The following is a 19,597-nucleotide window of genomic DNA, read 5'->3' as shown; positions in this document are numbered from 1 at the left end:
TCCACCTCTCCAAGGTAAATGACGGCAGCTCAGGCGATAAACGTCCGCGAACGTTTCCGTCTTCCGATGTGCAGCCGGAAAGTATCGTGCATTCATGTTTGGGTCACATAAAACTTCAGAATTGGAAATGATCAGGGTTTGATAGAACAAATCTTAGGCTGGGTTAGAGTGCATTCCTGGGCAGATGAAATGATGTTGCTAGTATTGAAATCAATCTTTGGAATTGACTTATTTAGGCATTATATAAACCGTATGGTTGCGGCGCAGATCCTTTTCTGGTCCTCAGACAACCAGCGTCAACAACACCAGGAGGAAGCTTTGCGCCCGAAACAGAAGCGAGACCGGCAATGCCAAACAAAAGTGGTTGTCGAAACAACCCGAGTTAAAATAGAATATCAAATGTTTCACAGCGGACGTATTGACAAGGTGCCGCTGGAAAATCCAAAAGTGTCATGAATAACCTTAATAACGGCCAGCTCCAGATTCCTGCCATGATACAAGCTGGCCTGCCGGGACTCTTCCCAGTACCGACCCCTTGTTCATCTCCATAGACCCAGCTCTACTCTTCTTGCAGTGACAAGTCAAAAAAGTCAGCTGGTATTTTATGGGACGTGAAATGCCTCCTCCTGGCCTATTCCTCCTTCAGACTCCTCACCCCGTGAATAGGATTATCTTTGATGTTGTTTAAAACCAGCAGCAGCTGAAGGGGATGCCAGAGTTTTTTGGAGCACAGTTACAGGAAAAAGTCTGTTTTGCATTTGTACCAGAGACGATCTTTGCCAGGATCTACCAACCCAAGCTCGAAAGGAGGCGAAAGGCGCACGCCGCCCTCGCCTCGCCACTTGATTTATTGTTTGTATTCAGTGTGCACGCAGCAGACATTTCTGCACGATGTGGGACGGGTCGGAGTTTGTAGCACCAGAACCATTAAATAATATTTTACAGTAGAACGACGTGATGTCGTCGGCGTAAAAGTTTGCCGAGGGAAGAACGGTTTGATATTTCAAGTGCTAAAGTAACAAAAACAGACATCTGCTACGATGCAGACCCTGTTGATTCGGCAGGACAACAATGGTGAATCATTGAAAGATGACCGCCGGCACGCTGTTTCCCCAGTGATTCCTAGCATTCAGCACGGCCCTCAAGTCTTCAGCACTGTGGAGGGGACGCCCGTCTCCCTGCCCTGTCGTGCCAGTGGAGTTCCCACGCCGGACATCACCTGGGCCAAGGTCGGTGTTATCATTTCACGGTTTGCTGTCAGCTCTCATGTTTCCTCTCCCAGAACCTCAGTGACTCTCAGTGACAACGAGGTGGATCTCGTGTATCGTCGTGACGTAGGCGTCCTCCCTCCTGCGGCCGCCTCGGTGTCGGCGTGTCAGAATAGCTGTAATTCAATCGTTCCGGACACGAGAGGAATTCCGGGCACCATCTCGCTCGGCCTCAAGAGTCCGTGTCGTTGCCGCTCACTGGTGGAGTCCCAGCGAGACGTTTCCCCAAAGCTTCCGGCCCGTCAAACGCTTCCAGCGCGGTCAGCTTTTTTCCATCATTTGCTCTTTTCCATCGCTCGCGGCCCCTCGCCGGCTCTGCCTGGCACCCCCTGGTGAAAAGTTCAAATGAAGAGCCGTGGGAGGCGGGCCCTGAGCTCGCCGCTCCCTTCGCCCACATGAAATATTCTCTCAGGTGGAATCGGGGCGTCCGGCGGCCAAGGGACGACTGACGGGACGGCTTTGTTTAAGCCCAAAAACAACGAAAAGTCACTCACCACCCATTTTATTCTTCCTCTGTGAGGCTTCGGACCCTTTTCTTCTACTCGAGGGACGAGAAACCAAAGAATTTCATGTTATTTTGAGTGATTTTGTTAAACCATTTTAATCGTGGATTCATTACTTTTTTCTTGTTGTTCGTTGATCAAATAGCGTGTCGATGAAGCTCAAGGTGTCAGCCTGGAAAAGGTTTGAAAAACGGTGAATAGATATTCCTGAAGTGGAACGTAATCTTCCTTAAGAGCCAGTGCTTTGCTTGGAGTTCTACTTTCTTCACACTTATTTTGTTCCCTGGAAAGAAATGAGGAAGCTGAGGAAAGACCACATGAAACCAGGGCGACCGGAATTCCTGGTAGCACGCCGCCCGCTGAAAGGAAGGACTCTACGTTTAGAGATATTTGGAAATCTACGCTGCCAAAACAAGCGGCGTCACGGCAGCCCGAAGACACCAAGTCCAGTCCGAGGGCGACCCGTGACGTCCGTTCTCCCGCCTCCAGATAAATCTTTGATCTGACAGAAGGTGCAGGCGATGCCGGTCTGAACATCCTTGACAGTTGAGTGGTTTCCACCTGAAGGACCACAGGATGCAGATGCACTTGTCTTCCTTTGACAGGCTGAGGGAGAAGATCTGTGGATCTGCTTCGTGGCCGACAACAGCTGTTGTTTATTAAACGGACGCTTTACCGTCAACCGGGTGTTTTCCCAGACTAAAACGCTAGTATGTGTGTATGTGTGTGTGTGTCTGTGTGTGTGTATGTGTGTGTGTTTGGTGTGTGTACATATGTTAAATGCGCCGTAGAAGCCAGTGAGTTTTTGTGAGCGTTCCCGTCGTGGTTTCCCTGTTGGGACTGTAATGGAGGTCTGTTGAAGCAAAGGGGCTGCAGGACGGATGAGACGAAGCCTCGCCTCTTGATATCTTTCCTTCTTCTCCAACATCCATCCATCAAGTCTGTTTTTGTCATTTTTATTGTCACTCTGTTTCTGTTCTTATCCTTGTTGACGTCGTTTCGGTTGACTTTTTTTTCCCATTCTGTTGTCTATTCTTATCCTTGTTGTTGTTCACATTGCTGTCTATTTATTTGTGGACGGGTTTTGCTAACTTTTAACTGTCTCTCTATTGAGATGAGATGAGATGAGAAATATTGAGAGATATGTATATTGAGAGATGAGAGATATTTATATTGATACTCCTAATTATTGATCCTGTCATTGTTGCGTTGCCGTGACAGAAGAATTTCCCCAATGGGGATCAACAAAGTATATCTTATCTTGACTTAAAACGGTGCTCGTCACCTTAGTTGTATTCCATCTCCGCCCGCAGGTTTTCCCCCGATCTTCAAATGTAACAAACACCCTCTCTGGTGTGATCGTCTTCGGGCGACACTTTATCTATCAATAAAACAAAGGTAACGGATGTGGCTCCGGCTTCTGCCCTTCACCCGCTGCGCTCTGCTTGCAGGGTGGAGAGCCGCTGTTCTTGGGTGGTCCGGCCTTCTCCCTGAATCCTGACGGCAGCCTGCTCGTCTCTTCGCCCTCCGGAAACGAGACGGGAGAGTTCATCTGCACCGCCGCTAACGCCGCCGGCTTCGCCTCCAGAAAAGTCCAGCTCACGGTTTACGGTACGGCCCCGACGGACGCCTAAATGTTGCTTTTGCAGCACTAATTTTAAAGCATTGGTTGAGTAACCCGCGCTCGGCGGTTATCCAAGTCTTCATTTGTCTCTTCAAAAAGGCATTTTAGATAAAATCACACAATGCACATCACTTAACGTCCACCGGTGAGTCACATCCCCTCAATCCTGCCCACTTTCCACAGCTATTAGTGGGCAGAACCCAGTCGCTCCTTTTCATTTTTTTTCTTCTGCTCCTATCCATTAACGTCACCATTACCTCTGCGTTGGCAACGCGCTCTCGTTAAAAAAAAAAAAAAACAAGGAAAAACCCACACTCATACTCCACCTCGGCAAGTACTCGGCCCACCATGTAATGTTTTATTAGCTGTTGCCTTTCACCGCTACTAACGATAAAGCGTGCTTCATAAATCCCCTCCACCCTCACTACTTTCTGGGCCCACTCTCACGAGAACCCAGCAATGCACAGGACACACTCAGCATAAATTAGCATCTACTCATTTCTCTGATAGTTTTTCATGGAATAGGGGCGCCGCTGGGCACCGCAGTACACGGTGTCGCACTCCCAGCATGGATCGAACTTTCAAACTTTCAAAATCAGCTTTATCGTCAGTTTCCCCGCATCTACTGGACATACAGAGGAATCACATTTCTAACAATCCCACAGTCACATGAAATTAACAAAATAATAATATTAATAATAATAGCACACACTCTGTTGCCCATTTTTATCCTTGTTGGTCTCAGTCCACTCTCATCCTTTTTGTTTTTGTCGTCGTTATTGTCGCTCTCTTTCTGTTATTATCCTTGTTGTCGTTTTAGTTGTCTCTTCTCTCGCTGGCTGTCTTTTTCTTTTCCATTCTGTCGTCTTTTCTTATCCTTGTTGTTGTTCACTCTGCTGTCTATTTATTTGCGGATGCCTTTTGCAATCTTAATTGTCTCTCTATGTGTGTGTGTGTGTGTGTGTGTGTGTGTGTGTGTGTGTGTACATGTATGTACAGAATGTATGTATGTTAAATGCACCGTAGAAGCCGGTGAGTTTATGTGAGCGTTCCCGTCGTGGTTTCCCTGTTGGGACTGTAATGGAGGTCTGTTGAAGCAAAGGGGCTGCAGGACGGATGAGACGCAGCTTCGCTTCTTGATATCTTTCCTTCTTCTCCAACATCCATCCATCAAGTCTGTTTTTGTCATTTTTATTGTCACTCTGTTTCTGTTCTTATCCTTGTTGACGTCGTTTCGGTTGACTTTTTTTTCCCATTCTGTTGTCTATTCTTATCCTTGTTGTTGTTCACATTGCTGTCTATTTATTTGTGGATGTGTTTTGCTAACTTTTAATTGTCCCTCTATTTATATTTATATTCTTATTTATGGATACTGTAACTGTTCGGCTGCTGTGACAAAAGTATTTTCCCTATGGGGATCAATAAAGTATATCTTGTGTTAATAGAGTGCAAATTAAGTGAAGATAAGATATACTTTATTGATCCCCATAGGGGAAATTCTTTGTCACAGCAGCGCAACAATGACAATATCAATAAATAGGAGTACAAAATTAAAGATAGCAAAAGACATCCAGAAAAAACAGACAGCCGAGTGAACAACAAGAAGGACAAGAATGGACAACAGATGGAAATGAAAAAAAAAAAAGAAGAAAAAAAGAATTACAGCAAGGGTGAGAAAACACATCAAACGACGACAGCAAGAATAAGAACACAAACAGTGAGAATAAAAATGACGAAATCAACAGGATGCGATTGGACTGAGACCGACGGGCATAAAATAAACGGCGTTAAGGCACGACACGTACGAATGAGCGAGGCAGTGAGTTGGCGGCAGCACCGAAGCTCCTCCGGCCGGGCAGAACTCTGCGCTGTCATCCGCTCAAATCAGCGGTACATTAAACAGTAGATATTTGACGACATGAGAGAGTAGCAGCAGAGGGTTTTGTGTTCAGTTCAGTGAGAAGGTCAGAATGGTTTATGATGCAAGAGCACCATGACAGTTTTCTCAGTGCAAAGAAGCTGCAGTGCAGAGAACGAAGTGAAGAAGCGGTCATGTTTCGACGTGTTATCCATAGTCCAGCGGAGAGCGGGGGAGCGTTTCGGCCTCCGGAGAGCGGAGGGGTACATTTGCGTATCCGTGGCATTTAAAAAGAAATCAGTTTTAAATTGGTGCTCGTGTGCGGCGCAATATTTTTATCATTATTTTTTTATGATGAAAGGAAAATAGAAAAAGTGGTGGGGATAACGTGCGATATCGTTCTCCGTGGGAGCGAGGAGGAGGATCAGGGATGAGTCCGGCAGCACATTTTAGATGGTCGAGTCAGACGGTTTGGACAGAGGAGGGGTAATGAAGATCAGACCAGAGGAGAGGTTTATGGATGGAGGGAGAGAGTGTGAGAGAAGAGGAGGAGAGGGAGCAGCCCAAAGGGAAAGAAGAGGTGGACGGAGTCTTTCTCGACATGCTTACGTTGCTCGCCGGACTGGCGTTTCTACGAAGAGCTTTCACATTTATCTGTGGGTGTATTCAGTCCGCCCTCGCTCCGGTGCCCACGCCGACGGCCGCCCCGAGCCCTCCACCATGTCAGTGACGGAGGGCGACGACGCTGTGCTGCCGTGCCACGTCCACAGCGTCCCCCCGCCCGCCATCAGCTGGGCCAAGGAGAGCCAGCTCATCTCTCCTTTCTCCCCGAGGTAAAACACACATCCTCTCAGACACAGGGACACACTGCCTCCACGCCACAGGAATCTCAGGTGTGTGTGTGTGTGTGTGTGTGTGTGATGTTCCCAGACACACTCAGCTCCCCTCGGGCTCGATGAAGATCGAAGGGACCAGAGTGTCGGACAGTGGCCTCTATGTGTGTGTCGCCTCCAACATTGCTGGCAACCTCACACAGTCCATTGAGCTCAGTGTGTTGGGTGAGATTATTATTTATTATAAGTATTTCAGTTGCCTCCCTTTGCTGTACGAAGGTACTGGCAGCTTTATAACATATTTTCTGTTGTCCGTTTCCCTCTCCGATGATACTCGGTGTGTTTGCGTCAGCGCCGAACGCACCCCCGACTTGTAGCGGGGCTCTTTTTGGAAACTCAGCCCGGAGTCAAAGCTCCGATTCATGCGCCGACTTCAGAGTGACGTCAGCTTCCACTTTCGTGATAATGCCAAGAACGGGAGTTACGGAGGAACAGATCTTCATTATAAGAGTTGATCGTGATAATAATCATAGAAAGTTCCCATATTTGACCTGAATTCAAGCTCAGGCGCAACTCTCTCCGAGCTGATCTCCATCGCCCGTCGATGCGGGTCTGTCCCCCCTTCCAGTACCCCCCAGTATCCAGGCTGGTCCCAAGGTCATGAAGGTGCAGGTGGGCCATCCGGTGGAGCTGTCCTGTGTTGCGCACGGCGTTCCAGAGCCCGCCGTCACCTGGACCAGAGACGGCCAGGGCTACCCCTCTTCAGCCGACGGCAGCCTGGCCCTGAGCTCCGTGGAGCTGGAGGACGAAGGGACCTACACCTGCACCGCCTCCAACTCGGCAGGAACGGATCGAAGTCGGGTTCGGCTGCTGGTGCAAGGTAGGATCGAAGTTCTGCCCGGAAGAGCCACGGTCGTATTAAACTCAAGGCTATTAGTTTCAGATTTCTGTGTATGAACGAGATAGCATCATTTCATCAGTACCTTCTTCCTTTGGTTTATGCCGAGATAAACTGGTGAACCTGGACTTTCATTTGGGACAGCAAACCATAAGATAGGCCTTTTGTTGTCCCTAAACACTTTTCACACCGCGAGAAGGTTCCCGTTTCCTTTCCTACAGGAAGCCTTTGTGTGTGGACGTGCTTGTTCTCCCCACATTCACACTTGTTATCCCCGGGTTCTCCGAGTTCTTCAAACACCTGCAGGAGGTTCACCGGAGACCCTGAATTGCCCAGATGTGCGGACGGTCGTATGTCTCTATCTGTGTGACCGGCGACGGGTCCAGGATGAACCCCCCTCTTGCCAAACAGCAACTGGAAAAGGCTCTGCGTGCAGGACAGCAGCTACCAGTAATCTTGATTGGAGAGGAGCATCACGACGGCTCCAACATCTGAAACAGAGAAGATGATCCTGTCGACCAAAGTGGCAAAGATGGCCCTACATCCTAAAGTGTCGCGCTCGCACGGCCAAAAAATCAACCGTGCAACTTTTGACCGGATAGATGTGTCACGTCAGATTCCAAGATAGCAACGCTCGTCATTCATTGATCTACCCGGAGAAGCGTCTGCTTTGGGTTTCTGCTTCAGCAGAAGAACGCAGCTTTTGTGGGAAATGCAAAGCTGATGAGATGTACTTTCATGATACCGTGCTTGGAAAAGGGTTTAGCAGAAGCAGCAGCAGAAGCAGCAGAAGCAGAAGCAGCAGTCACACAAGGACGAGACAGTGACAAGTTGGCTAAAAATACAAGTAAAACAAACAAACAAACACAGAAAATAAATAAACTCTGAAGTGTAAAACATAAAGTATAATCTGTTGAAAAAAAACCTGGGCTCAGGTTTAGCCGTTGACGTAGACATGATGCTACAGGTTCACTGAAAAATGAGGACAAAGGGGTTTCGAATGCGTGGCAATGCGGCACCACCCAGACGGCTAGCTTTTAATAGCTTTAATTCACCCGTTGATGCTCCTTTTACGTCCTCATCTAGATCTTTGCGAGGGACCTGCAGTATAGGAAGGAAGAAGCAAGAAAGTAAATGTAACTTTCAAGATATTGGTGTCCGTTGGTATTCCTCCCATTCTCACTGGCTCTGTCAGAGGAGCCGCAGCAGCAAACAGCAGTTTGGCCTTCAGCTGGCGGATACTCGGGCTCCCCTGTGGAGGCCCCGTCCAAGCCTCATTTTTACATCCGTCGCTGTGTGTGCTTCCAGTTCCCCCGGTGGTGGAGGTCTCGGAGCCGCCGTTCAACAGGCCCCTGCAAGAGAGGGTTGCAAACCAGAGAATCGCCTTCCCCTGTCCTGCAAAAGGTACAGCGCTGAATGTCACCACTTCTTCCCCACCTTTTAAAACTCTGCTCAGCCACGTCACACGTCTGTGCTCTTCATTTCATGATATATTTTTTATGAAAATGCAGAGCGAGCTGACTAGCAACTACACAATTCTGTGGCGCAATATAAATATATATTTTCAAATTCTATTGTTTTTTCATTATTCTTTGACATTCACAGTTTGATGCTGGTACCCCAAATCAAGTATTCTCCCATTCTGCTTTCCTCTGCCAGGTCTGCCCAAGCCGGTGATCCGGTGGCTGCGGAACGGCCAGGAACTGACCGGCAACGAGCCGGGCGTGTCCATCCTGGAGGACGGCACGCTGCTGATCCTGGCGTCCGTGTCCCCATTGGACGACGGGGAGTACGTCTGCACCGCCGCCAACGACGCTGGATCCGCCGAGAGGAAGTACCGGCTCAAAGTCAACGGTGAGCGGCCTCTTTGAATGTGCGCTATAGCTCCGAAAATATGTCCCGGCATGTAATTGTGCCGCGTACGGCTCCGCAGTGCCCCCGGGATTTCGGGATGAGGACGGATCTGGAAGCACGTCGGTGGTCCTGAACCAGCCCGCCGTCTTGGTCTGCGATGTGACGGGAAGTCCGACTCCGGTTATCACCTGGTACAAGGACGGCACTCCGGTAGGTGAAATCCAACCGGCCGGGACTCGCTCATGTGTCAATCAAAATGTTTTTCTCTTTTTTAATGGTCATTTTGCAACATCTAAGAAACGGGCATTTCATCATGGTCTTCATCTCAATACGCCTAAGCTAGTCCTGAAGACCGGCGCAGCAGTCTGCGTGAAGTCCAGTAGCAGCCAGCGCTCTCCTTCTCCTGTGGTGACCTGTCCTTAAGAAATGGAAATAAGATAATACTGGCCTGATCCTCATAGGGGAAATCAGTTTGTCACAGCAGGGCAACAATAACAATATCGATGAATATGAATACAAGTATAAATAGAAGAAACAAGTGACAACAACAGCAAGGATGAAAATAGATGACGGAATTAGGACATGACGTGTGAATGGGCGAGGTAGCGAGGCGTCCGCAGCCCAGATCCACCCCGGACGCTCGCAGTCGTGTGCCGTCCAGACTGCTGGTGTTGAGCGCGATGGCTTCGGGCTTAAAACGGGCGTCCGAAGCGTCCGAAGCGTCCGAAGCGTCGAGCGCCGCACCGCGGTGGGACGAGCCGTCGGCTGAACGAGCTGAACGAGCTGAACGAGCTGCCGCTCGGCCGCGTGGTGCAGAGGCCGGGCCCGGCGAGCGCTCGCCAAGAGAAACAAACCCAGAGCCAGCAGAGAGGCTTTGTGTACACGTCCGTGTCATGAAAAGCTGAATATGTTTGTTCAAAACCTACTTGAAAGCTGGACTTCAATGCATTACGAGAGATTCTGACCGCTTGTGATCATTTCTTTCTTTTTTAGTATTTGGTTTAAACTAGAAGCATGACAGTGCCCAAGAGACAGGAGGCAGAGCTGGAGGTGGCAGAGATGAAGATGCTGAGGTTCTCTTTGGGAAGGACCAGGATGGAGAGGATCAGGAATGAGTCTGTTTGAGGGACGGCACATGTTAGATGTTTTGGAGAGAAGGTCAGAGATGGTTGGTCATGGACAGAGGAGGGATAGTGAGTATATCAGTAGATGGATGCTGGAATCGGACCAAAGAGAAGACGTATGGACGTCGTGAGAGAGGATACGAAGGTAGTTGGTGTGAGAGAGCAGGATCCAGAGACGGACAAGAAGGAGATGGACAAGGTTGATCCTCTGTGGAGACCCCTGAAGGGAAAAGCCCAAAGGAGAAGATGGTTTGGGTTCAAACTTCTTCACTGATTTTCTCTGTGAAGTTTAAATGCCATATTTGTCTGGCGTGTTCTGCGCCATATAGTAGTCTTAATTGGACTGTAAACCTTGAACGGGCTTTACTTTCTGCACAGTTGGCCAACATATAATGAATATAATCTGAAGATCCAGTCCCAGAGTTTGATATAATCCTCATGAACTCCAGAAGAAAGAAACCGGTGATCAGTGTCGTTCCTCTGCGGAGTGAAGGCCTCCTGAGATCTCCTGTCCCTCCTCCAGGACGTTTGCCGGCGTCGTCTCTTGAGCCTCCCAGCTGAAACCGAAAGACATCCGAATCAAAAAAGCGCTGCGCTCTGAATGCTTGTGGCTCCAAGCGACTATTTTGGCCCCAAAGCAATGGCTTAATGGCAAGTATTGGGTCCAAAGTTTAGATCTTGTTTGTTGTTCTTTTTTCTTGATAAAAAGGTAGCCGCTGGCAGTGGCGTCCAGATTCTGGACGCAGGGAAAACTCTGAAGCTGGCGGAGGCGGCCACAGCAGATGCCGGCAGCTACAGCTGTAAGGCCGTCAACGTTGCCGGAAGCTCGGAGAAGGACTTCTTTGTGGATGTTCTCGGTGAGTGAAGGCAGGCGGAGATCATCGACAGCAACCGCTTACGTGGAAAAAAAAACATGGACCGAATGACGCTTAAATCACGCCGATTTCAGTAAAAAGGCGATTTTAAACACCTGAAACAGTGGTAGGGATGATTGGATGGACCGTCTCTCCAACAACCCTCCCTTCCCTTTGCGCCTCAGTGCCGCCGACCATCGCGGGCTCAGACTCTCCGCGGGACGTCTCAGCCCTTCTCAAGCAGAACGTCAGTCTGGAATGCAGGGCGGAAGGAGTTCCCTCTCCCACCGTCCAGTGGTACAAGGATAGAAAGTCAGTGCCGAATCGGATCGAACTTTCGGTCGAAATCCTCCCTCGGCCGAACCGCCCTCGCCACACGGACTCTGGTTTCTTCCAGGCCGGTGTTTCTGGGCGATCCGAACCTGGAGCTGGCGGGCGGAGGTCAGGTTTTGAGGATCAGGAGCGCCCGTCTGGGAGACCAGGCCAGGTACCAGTGTATCGTCACCAACGCGGCCGGCAAGCAGTCCAAGGACTTCAATCTCAGTGTGTTTGGTGAGAGATTTTTCTAAAATACTGCGTCTGCATAGTGGAGAACTCATCTGTGCCGAAGGTTATTCGTCTGATCTTGCATCGGTACAGTTACTCTGTCAGATAGAAGGAGTAAAAGCCGGACTTTGTATTTATGTAGGTTCGGTTTACTTGCACATCAACTCAAAGAAGAACAGACTTGTGTCACACAGCAGCTCGGCGACGGCGGCTTGAAGCATCTTTGGAGCTGAACCTCACGCTGTCTGTTCTGTTCCAGTACCTCCGTCCGTCAAAGGAGGTAACCTGACCTCCGAGGTCACCGCCCTGCTGGGAACGGCCGTGACCTTGGAGTGCGAGGCGCGCGGAGTGCCGCATCCTACCGTCACCTGGTATAGGAAGGGAGAGGCCGTCCTCTCCAGCCGTCAGGCTCAGTACATGGAGCGGGGACGCTACCTGAAGATCCCACGGGCACAGGCTTCAGATGCCGGCGTTTATACCTGCAAGGTGACCAGTGTGGCCGGGACTGCAGAGAAGACCTACGACCTGGATGTCTACCGTAAGAACCCGACGCCTTCTGAACAGACGTCCGTGCATTTCGTTCTCTTTACGATTCAGGAACAAGCGGCCGTCCGTAACTGGGCCCGTACTGTGTAGTTGGTATTATGTACCGTATTTTGCGGACCATAAGGCGCACCGCATTATAAGCCGCATGATAAAACATACGGTATTTTAAGCAAAGCAAAACAGTCCGTTTAGTCCAACTTTATTCATCTGATCATCTCTCTTTGTTCCCTGGGAAACTCTGTTTGGTCTTCTTGACTTGGCGCAGTTCATCTGCTGCTTCCTCCACTTGGACCTTTGATTCATTCATGTAGAATTCTTTGGCGGCTGCTCTTCTCCCGTCATCGACTGCGTGACTGATAGCCTGGAGTTGGAATCCTGCTTCGTGAACCCGTCTCTTACTAAGACGGCTCCCATTTTGGGGGTTCCTCGTACACACAGACGTTCAGTGATGTTGTGTTGCCGCACAGTACGTACAGGAGGTCGGCGTACTGCCCGCTGTTCTCTGATTGGTTTACGGTTGCCGGCGATGGCGGACGCCTGAGGTCGGTGTGAGGGCGGAACGACCTGGTGTTCCAGCACCGCACAGTGAGTTGAACTGACGACGTCTGAGGTTGCAACCCAGATTCAAGCAAGGAGGTGCTTAGGTACATCGACCCCGTGTCCGGCGGGAACGCTGCCACCATCAGCCAAGCCGAGCGGCTTCGAGGCTCACCAGAGTCACACAAACATTTGGACGGATGTTTGAGCGCAGTGTGACACATGGAATGGGTCGGAGGTCGGTAAGCATGATAGGAATTCATACTTCAGGAGCACCTGATTATAAGGTGCACGGACGATGTGTGAGAAAGCATAAGGATTTGAAGTGCGAGAGATACGGTATATACAGTGGCCCCTTAAGATACAAATCACTATATTTACGAATAAAATATTTACAAAGATATGAAGCGCCATTTGAGCAAACATTATCATTGAAATTCGAAAACAATTTCACGATATGGATCCGAGAACGAGAAAATCAAAATTCTCCGTCTTCCGATTTGGCGCCGCTCGCTGCTCTCTCCTCGAAGAACGCCTGGCAGCTTCCAGCATCCCTCCCGGGTAGTTGGTTCAGTCCGCATACGTCGTGTGGTGTTCCTATCTCTTGTGTGACATCATTTTACATCTTTGTGCTTATTTTGTGTTTTTTTTTTCTATCATCATTATGAGCCCTAAGAAAACAAGTGGCGAACTCAGAAAGAGGATGCTTTCTATGGAAATGAAGCTCGAAATAATAGTGTAACACGTGTGACCGATATCGCAGGTGAATATAGTTGCCATGGATCCGTGATTCGTACCGTCCTCAAGCAAAAGGAATCTGTGAAGGCTATGAAACCTTCCAAAGGCGTTATCATGTCGCAACAACGGACGTCTAAACACGACCACGTGGTAAAATTGCTTCTGGCGTGGGTGAAGGAGAAAGAGATCGCTGGCGATACCATAATGCATGGGGTTGGAACAATTTCATCTGTCTTCTGTTATTTGGGGGAAAATGGGGAAAATTCATTGAAGATAGGAAAAAAAATCTATCCAACAAACCCACCTCTAGAAGGAATTCACTTAGTATCTCAAGGGAGCACTGTGTAGACGAGATTTTAAAACCTCTTCAGACTTTCCGCCAGTTCCTGGCTTTGACTTTAGGTTTGCTCATGTATCACATTTTGAATATCGTCCGACCCGTTTGTTTTTGTCTCATTTTGGTGTTTTCTGCCAACCGGCCCTCACCTGTAAAATCAGCAGCAGTAACTGACCTAAACACAATCAGGAAAACAGGATTTTAAAAATAACCAAGAAATGAGCTGGAGATTTAATCAAGAAATACAAGAATTCAGCTTAAAAGGATAATAATGTAATATGATCGAAGTGAAGAAGCCGCTCGCAAGGGAAAAAGTCCAACTCTAGTTACCCCAAATTATAATGATAAAAATGATGATGTAATATTCCGCATTCGATGCGATCGCCCTTCAATATTGTATTAAAAAGAAGTTCTGCTGATAAATGTAACACCTTTCTGTCTCAGTGCCTCCGTCCATCGCGGGGAGCGTGGACGGACCCGGCGAGAGGAGCGTGGTCCTGGGCGAGCCTCTGGTCCTGGACTGCGAGGCCGAGGGTCACCCGCCGCCCTCCCTCACCTGGCTGAAGGACGGCGTCCCGGTGCTCCACGGGGACAGACTCCGCGTCCTGCGGGGAGGAAGGAAAATGGAAATCCTGTCGGCGGCGGTGTCCGACTCCGGGCGCTACGTTTGCGTGGCGACCAGCGTCGCCGGGGAGAAGGAGGTCAAGTACGACGTCAGGGTTTTAGGTAACACACCCACTACTCACACTACTTTTCATCAGAAATGATAAAACAGGGGGAAACGAACAGAAGATTAAAAAAGTGTGTTCACTGATGGCAACCCAGACCGTGTTTGGGACGGCAAACCACAAGATAGGCCTTTTATTGTCTTGAAACAGTCATTTGTTTGCACCGCAAGAAGATCCCTGGCCTTTATGTGTGGGCTTTGCATGTTCTCACCATGTTTACACCGCTTTGCTCCGGGTTCTCATGTCCGGAGGTTCTCGGTCACCCACGTCTTGTGGAAATCTTCTTGTCTTGGCAACTGGACTTGAACGTCTTCACTTGTAGATGTTTCACACCTCATCCCAGAGGCTTCTTGAATGACCTACGCGGTGTTTCCCAATGTAGCCGCCGTAGATCGAGGTTTGCCAAGATTGATTTGCACACTCAGACCAGGCTCTTCACCCTCCACACAACCAGGAGAGACCCACCACCAGAAGAGGCGCCCGGTAGCGTCGGCACGAGCCTCAGTTGATGTGATCCAACAGGTTTCACTCTTTTGTTTGGCTTTACCTTTTCACATTTCAATCCAGGTCGTCCCACTAAGTAGCTCTTTTGTTCCATCAAACAGCACCACGTTAGCATGACTTCCCTCCTCACACCCGCTTCCTGCCCATCGATTCCCCACTTACACTACAAGCCACCGTAAGGTGGACCCGCCCAAAACCCTGGCACTGGTACTCGGAAACTTCCCGTAGGCCATTAGAACGAAAGGAGCCTCTGGGATGAGGGCTGAAACATCTCCGGGTTCTCCGAATTCCTCAAAAACATGCAGGAGGTTGATTGGAGACCCCAAATTGTCCAGACGTGTGAAGGGTCGTACGTCTCCGTGCTCCTCATATAAGTGTGGACGAAAGGAGCAGAAGATAAAAAACGGTGTGCAAAAGGGAAATAATGCTGCAACATGTTTCTAAAGTTGGGAGAAGTTTTCCCAGTTTAAAATTTGTAAGCGAACGTCCCGCCGAGCTTGAAGAAATGCAGTCGGAGCAAAGCAGCGCTTTTGTCGCCCCGGGAAAATATTTGTCCGTTGTCGGCAGGATTCGAACCTGCGCGGGGAAACCCCAATGGATTTCTAGTCCATCGCCTTAACCACTCGGCCACGACAACCCGCTCTGAGCTTCCCCCCCCCCGAGGCCGCGAGGAGACTTTCATGCCGTTTTTACCCGCGGGAACCCGACACCTGCTCGTGGACCGCGGCTTCGCACGGCCGAGTGATTTAATGAGACTACCAGAGGATTCCCTTCGTATCCACGAATCTTATCGTGGAGACGTTTGTTTTGGCTTACCTTCATGAAATCTGTTGCAGCAACAGATGGGTTTTTGTTAAAGGGAGTGTGTTTTTCAGTCCTGAACATAAGTTAACACACAGCCCCCCCCCCCCAGTGCCCCCTCTTATCGAGGGAGGGGAGGAGGTGACGGACAGCATTGTGATCCTCCACGGCGCCCTGGAGCTGGAGTGCCACGCCAGCGGGACTCCTGCGCCCGCCATCCTGTAAGGCCCCTCGGTCGTTTACAAATTCACAAAGATGAGCCCGTCCGACCCGCCGTCCTGGTCTGTTTCAGGTGGTACAAGGACGGCGAGCCCGTCGAGCAGGGCGCGGGGTTGAGGGTGGCGTCCAACGGGCGGCGGCTGATCATCGGCCGCGCCAAGGTTTCTGACGCGGCTCTGTTTCAGTGCGTGGCCACCAATGAAGCGGGCGACCACGAGAGGGACTTCAGGGTGGCGGTCCACGGTAAACGCTCGGTCACGTTCCCACTGACATCCATATCGCTGCAAACGTTCTTCTTTTAATATATGGCTTTCACTCTAAATGCAAGCCACCGAGCGGCTCCGGCTGGCGGTAAATACTTCTCCTCGTCCTTTCCAAGAAGCACTTTTGGATTTGTTTGACCTCCGTTTCTCGCGTTTGATGGGGAACAAACATGAATCCCTCTGGCTTTTCTCCCAGTCCCTCCATCCATCCGCAGCGCCGGGCCTCCCGAACGCGTCGTGGTTCTTCACAAACCCATCGATCTGGAGTGCATCTCCAGCGGAGTCCCACCCCCGAGCATCACCTGGTTGAAGGACGGCCGACCCGTGGACTCAACGCAAGAGCAGCTCCGGGTCGGTTTGAAGAACCTCCTGCTTCGACTCTTTGGATTGTTTTGTTCTTTTGACATATGTGGCCCGTACTCCTTTCGGATCGAGGCGACCATTTATTCTCTGCTGGTCGCGACAGAATGTAACAGTAGAATCAGAAAATAATAATGATGTGTGCTCACTATTTGATCAATATCTACTAGAAGGTTTGAACAAGATATGCATCCTTTTTTTTCTATTTAAAAAGCTTAAGTCATGGCAGATCATTATGTTGTTTATTGACACTGGAGTAGATGATGGAGGACTTTTGGTCCGAGCTCTCAGCTCATTTACACATTGAGCCATTGATGAACAAGACGACTTAATAGCATAAAGACTTATTTAAGTTTGATTCAGGTATTTCAGTGGACTAAACATTGACATCTCAGCAGAAGAGTCTGCGATTAAATTGTTTGTCGTGTGTGTGTGAGTGTGCATGTGTGTGCATGCGTGTGTGTGTGTGTGGGCATGTTTGTGTGTGTGTGTGTGTGCGTGTGCGTGTGCGTGTGCGTGTGCGTGTGTGTGTGTGTGTGTGTGTGTGTGTGTGTGTGCGCCAGCTGGAGTCAGCAGGCAGAGTGCTGAAAATCACAGAGGCAAGACTGGAGGACTCTGGGAGATACACCTGTCTGGCCACGAATGCAGCCGGTGAAGCTCAGCAGCTCATCCGCCTCGGTGTCCACGGTAACCCTCCGCCTGTCCGCCCGCCTCCAGATCGCATCACCCGGTAATCTGTCGTGATCCCTTTCACCGTGTCCCTCAGAGCCCCCCCTCATCGCTGGCTCCGGAGAGGTCGTCAACCAGACCGTCCTGTCCGGCTCCCCCACTGAGCTGGAGTGCAAGGCCTCTGGGATCCCCCTTCCCGGTAAGGGCCCGGGGCCCCGGGTCCTGCCTGCCCAGGACCTGCAAGGCACACGTGTCAAACTCAAGGCCCGCGGGCAAAATGAGGCGGCGTCGGTTGTCAGAGAGTACAAGTACGAGTGCATCCACGTGCAGACACGGAGCTAAGTATGCCAAAGTTAGCCTTCCAGAAAAACAACAACTTGTCCAAGATTTAAAAGGCAAAACATGACATTTGTATTGGCATATGTAACATTTTGGATTTGAATGAGTTATTTAACATTAAGGACTAGTTACATTTATTTGACATTACATTTGGTTCCGTGTTGTTCCGTTTATACTGTTACATTTGAGGGCAACCGTCATGCTGGAAGTGATTCTGACACCCTGCTTGAAGGGCTAATGGAAGAGCAGAAAAGAGGGATCGGCCAACTGCCCGCGGGCGGTTTTCCCTTTTTTTATCAGTCGGACGCACTGCAAAGCGAGCGCGTCCCTCTGTTCGTCGCAGCAGCGCCACCTTGTAAACAGACACGGGGAGTTCTGGTGCATCCTGGCCTTTCGGTGAACCTTCACGACGAGCAATGCGAGCCTAAATCATGAATCCAAAATATAAAACATAATCACGAGTCTGTGCCCGCGGATAAAAACACCCGGGAGTACGTTGCTTACGTTGCAGTCTATCAGTGAAAAGGGGGAATAAAGGAAATGATTGAAGATGTCTAAAAATAGGAAAAGGAAAGAGTCTGGGACTGAGAGGAGGGACTCTGAATATCAGGACTATGACAGGAAAAGGTAGAGAGTTGGTGGACATGATGCAGAGAAGGAAGGTGGATAAACTGTGTGTCCAGGAGACCAGGTGGAAAGGTAGTAAGGCGAGAAGCTTAGGAGCAGCTTTAAGTTGTACTATTATGGTACTGACAAGAAGAGAAATGGAGGAGGAGTTATCTTGAAGGAGGAGTTTGTTAGGAACGTCCTTGAGGTGAAGAGAATGTCAGAAACTGGAAATTGAAGGTGTGATGCTCAGTGTTGTTAGTGGCTATGAACCACAGGTGGGAGGTGAATCTGAAGAGAAGGAGAAGTTCTGGAATGAGTTGGATGAAGTGATGCAGAATATTCCCAGAAATGAGAGAGTGGTCATTGGTGCAGACTTCAATGGACATGTCGGTGAAGGCAATAGATGGGATGAAGAAGTGATGGGCAATAGGAATGCAGAGGGACAGATAGTGGTAGATTTTGCAAAAAGGATGGAAAAGGCTGTAGTGAACACCTTATATTTAATTTTGAATCAAATATTCCTCTGGACTAAACATTGAAATCTCAGAAGAAGATTCTGCGATTGAAATTGTTTGTCGTGTGTGTGTGCATGTATTTTTGTGTGTGTGTGCGCGTGTGTGTGTGTGTGTGTGTGTGTGTGTGTGTGTGTGTGTGTGTGTGTGTGTGTGTGTAGACTACGCAGGTAGACTACATCTTGTATAGACGAGGTAACCTGAAAGAGATCAGTGACTGCAAAGTAGTTGTAGGTGAGAGTGTAGCCAGACAGCATAGGATGGTGGTCTGTAGGATGACTCTGGTGACAAGGAAGATGAAGAGGACAAAGGCAGAGCAGAGGACAAAGTGGTGGAAGCTGGAAAGGGAGGAGTGTTGCATGGTTTTCAGGGAGGAGTTGAGAAAGGGTCTGGGTGGTCAGGGTGAGCTTCCAGATGATTGGACAACTACAGCTAGTGTTATCAGGGAGACAGGTAGAAGAGTACTTGGTGTGTCATCTGGAAGGAAAGTAGATAAGGAGACTTGGTGGTGGAATGAGGAAGTGCAGGAGTGTATACATAGAAAGAGGTTAGCAAAGAAAAAGTGGGATTCTGAGAGGACTGAAGAGAACAGACAGGAGTTCAGGGAGATGCGGCGAAAGGTAAAGATAGAGGTAGCAAAGGCAAAACAAAGGGCGTACGATGACTTGTATGCTCAGTTGGACAGTAAGGAGGGTGAGAATGATCTATACAAGTTGGCGAAACAGAGAGATAAAGATGGAAAGGATGTACAACAGGTCCAGATGATTAAGGACAGAGAGGGAAATGTATTGACAGATGCACCATCTTGTCTGTCTGCCTCAGTGATTCCATACTTGACTGGAAAACGGTTGGTGGGGCTTTTCTTTTCTTGCACCAGGTCTGTGGAATTGTCTTGAGAATAGTGTTTTTATTTTATTTCATTTTATTTTGGGCGGCGCCATGGCACATTGGATCCAGTAAAAATCCCTGAGATTTCCAACACCTCTCAGTTTGTGTTTCCTCTAATCTGTTACCCCTCAGAGACCATCGACAGAATCTCATGCCATGTTTTTAATGCCATATTATTTTCTCCA

At 49.3% G+C, this 19,597-nt stretch overlaps 1 protein-coding gene and 1 non-coding gene across 2 annotated transcripts in view; one reads left to right on the top strand and one right to left on the bottom strand.

Moving 5' to 3' along the window:
• The window catches only part of hmcn1 (hemicentin 1), an 88,320-nt gene that overhangs the window by 35,675 nt on the left and 33,048 nt on the right, over positions 1-19,597 (top strand). Inside the window, exons 20-37 of the mRNA XM_086162317.1 lie at positions 1,117-1,229; positions 3,223-3,382; positions 5,924-6,086; positions 6,184-6,311; positions 6,715-6,966; positions 8,293-8,388; positions 8,644-8,838; positions 8,918-9,052; positions 10,676-10,819; positions 11,002-11,128; positions 11,214-11,368; positions 11,622-11,900; positions 13,965-14,246; positions 15,666-15,774; positions 15,846-16,015; positions 16,232-16,386; positions 16,959-17,082; positions 17,162-17,263. Of these exons, the coding sequence (XP_086018443.1) occupies positions 1,117-1,229; positions 3,223-3,382; positions 5,924-6,086; positions 6,184-6,311; positions 6,715-6,966; positions 8,293-8,388; positions 8,644-8,838; positions 8,918-9,052; positions 10,676-10,819; positions 11,002-11,128; positions 11,214-11,368; positions 11,622-11,900; positions 13,965-14,246; positions 15,666-15,774; positions 15,846-16,015; positions 16,232-16,386; positions 16,959-17,082; positions 17,162-17,263 (2,889 nt within the window). The remainder of the gene's footprint in view (positions 1-1,116; positions 1,230-3,222; positions 3,383-5,923; positions 6,087-6,183; positions 6,312-6,714; positions 6,967-8,292; positions 8,389-8,643; positions 8,839-8,917; positions 9,053-10,675; positions 10,820-11,001; positions 11,129-11,213; positions 11,369-11,621; positions 11,901-13,964; positions 14,247-15,665; positions 15,775-15,845; positions 16,016-16,231; positions 16,387-16,958; positions 17,083-17,161; positions 17,264-19,597) is intronic.
• Positions 15,308-15,389, bottom strand: trnas-aga (transfer RNA serine (anticodon AGA)). Its single transcript has one exon. It is a non-coding gene; the product is annotated as a tRNA-Ser (tRNA).

Source organism: Fistularia commersonii, chromosome 16 (assembly GCF_037954325.1).
Source record: "Fistularia commersonii isolate RoL2024-O1a breed Wild chromosome 16, RoL_Fcom_v1.0, whole genome shotgun sequence".
Classification (NCBI taxonomy): domain Eukaryota; kingdom Metazoa; phylum Chordata; class Actinopteri; order Syngnathiformes; family Fistulariidae; genus Fistularia; species Fistularia commersonii.
Note: the sequence above shows the minus strand (reverse complement) of the source record. Positions and strands in the feature narration are given on the sequence as shown.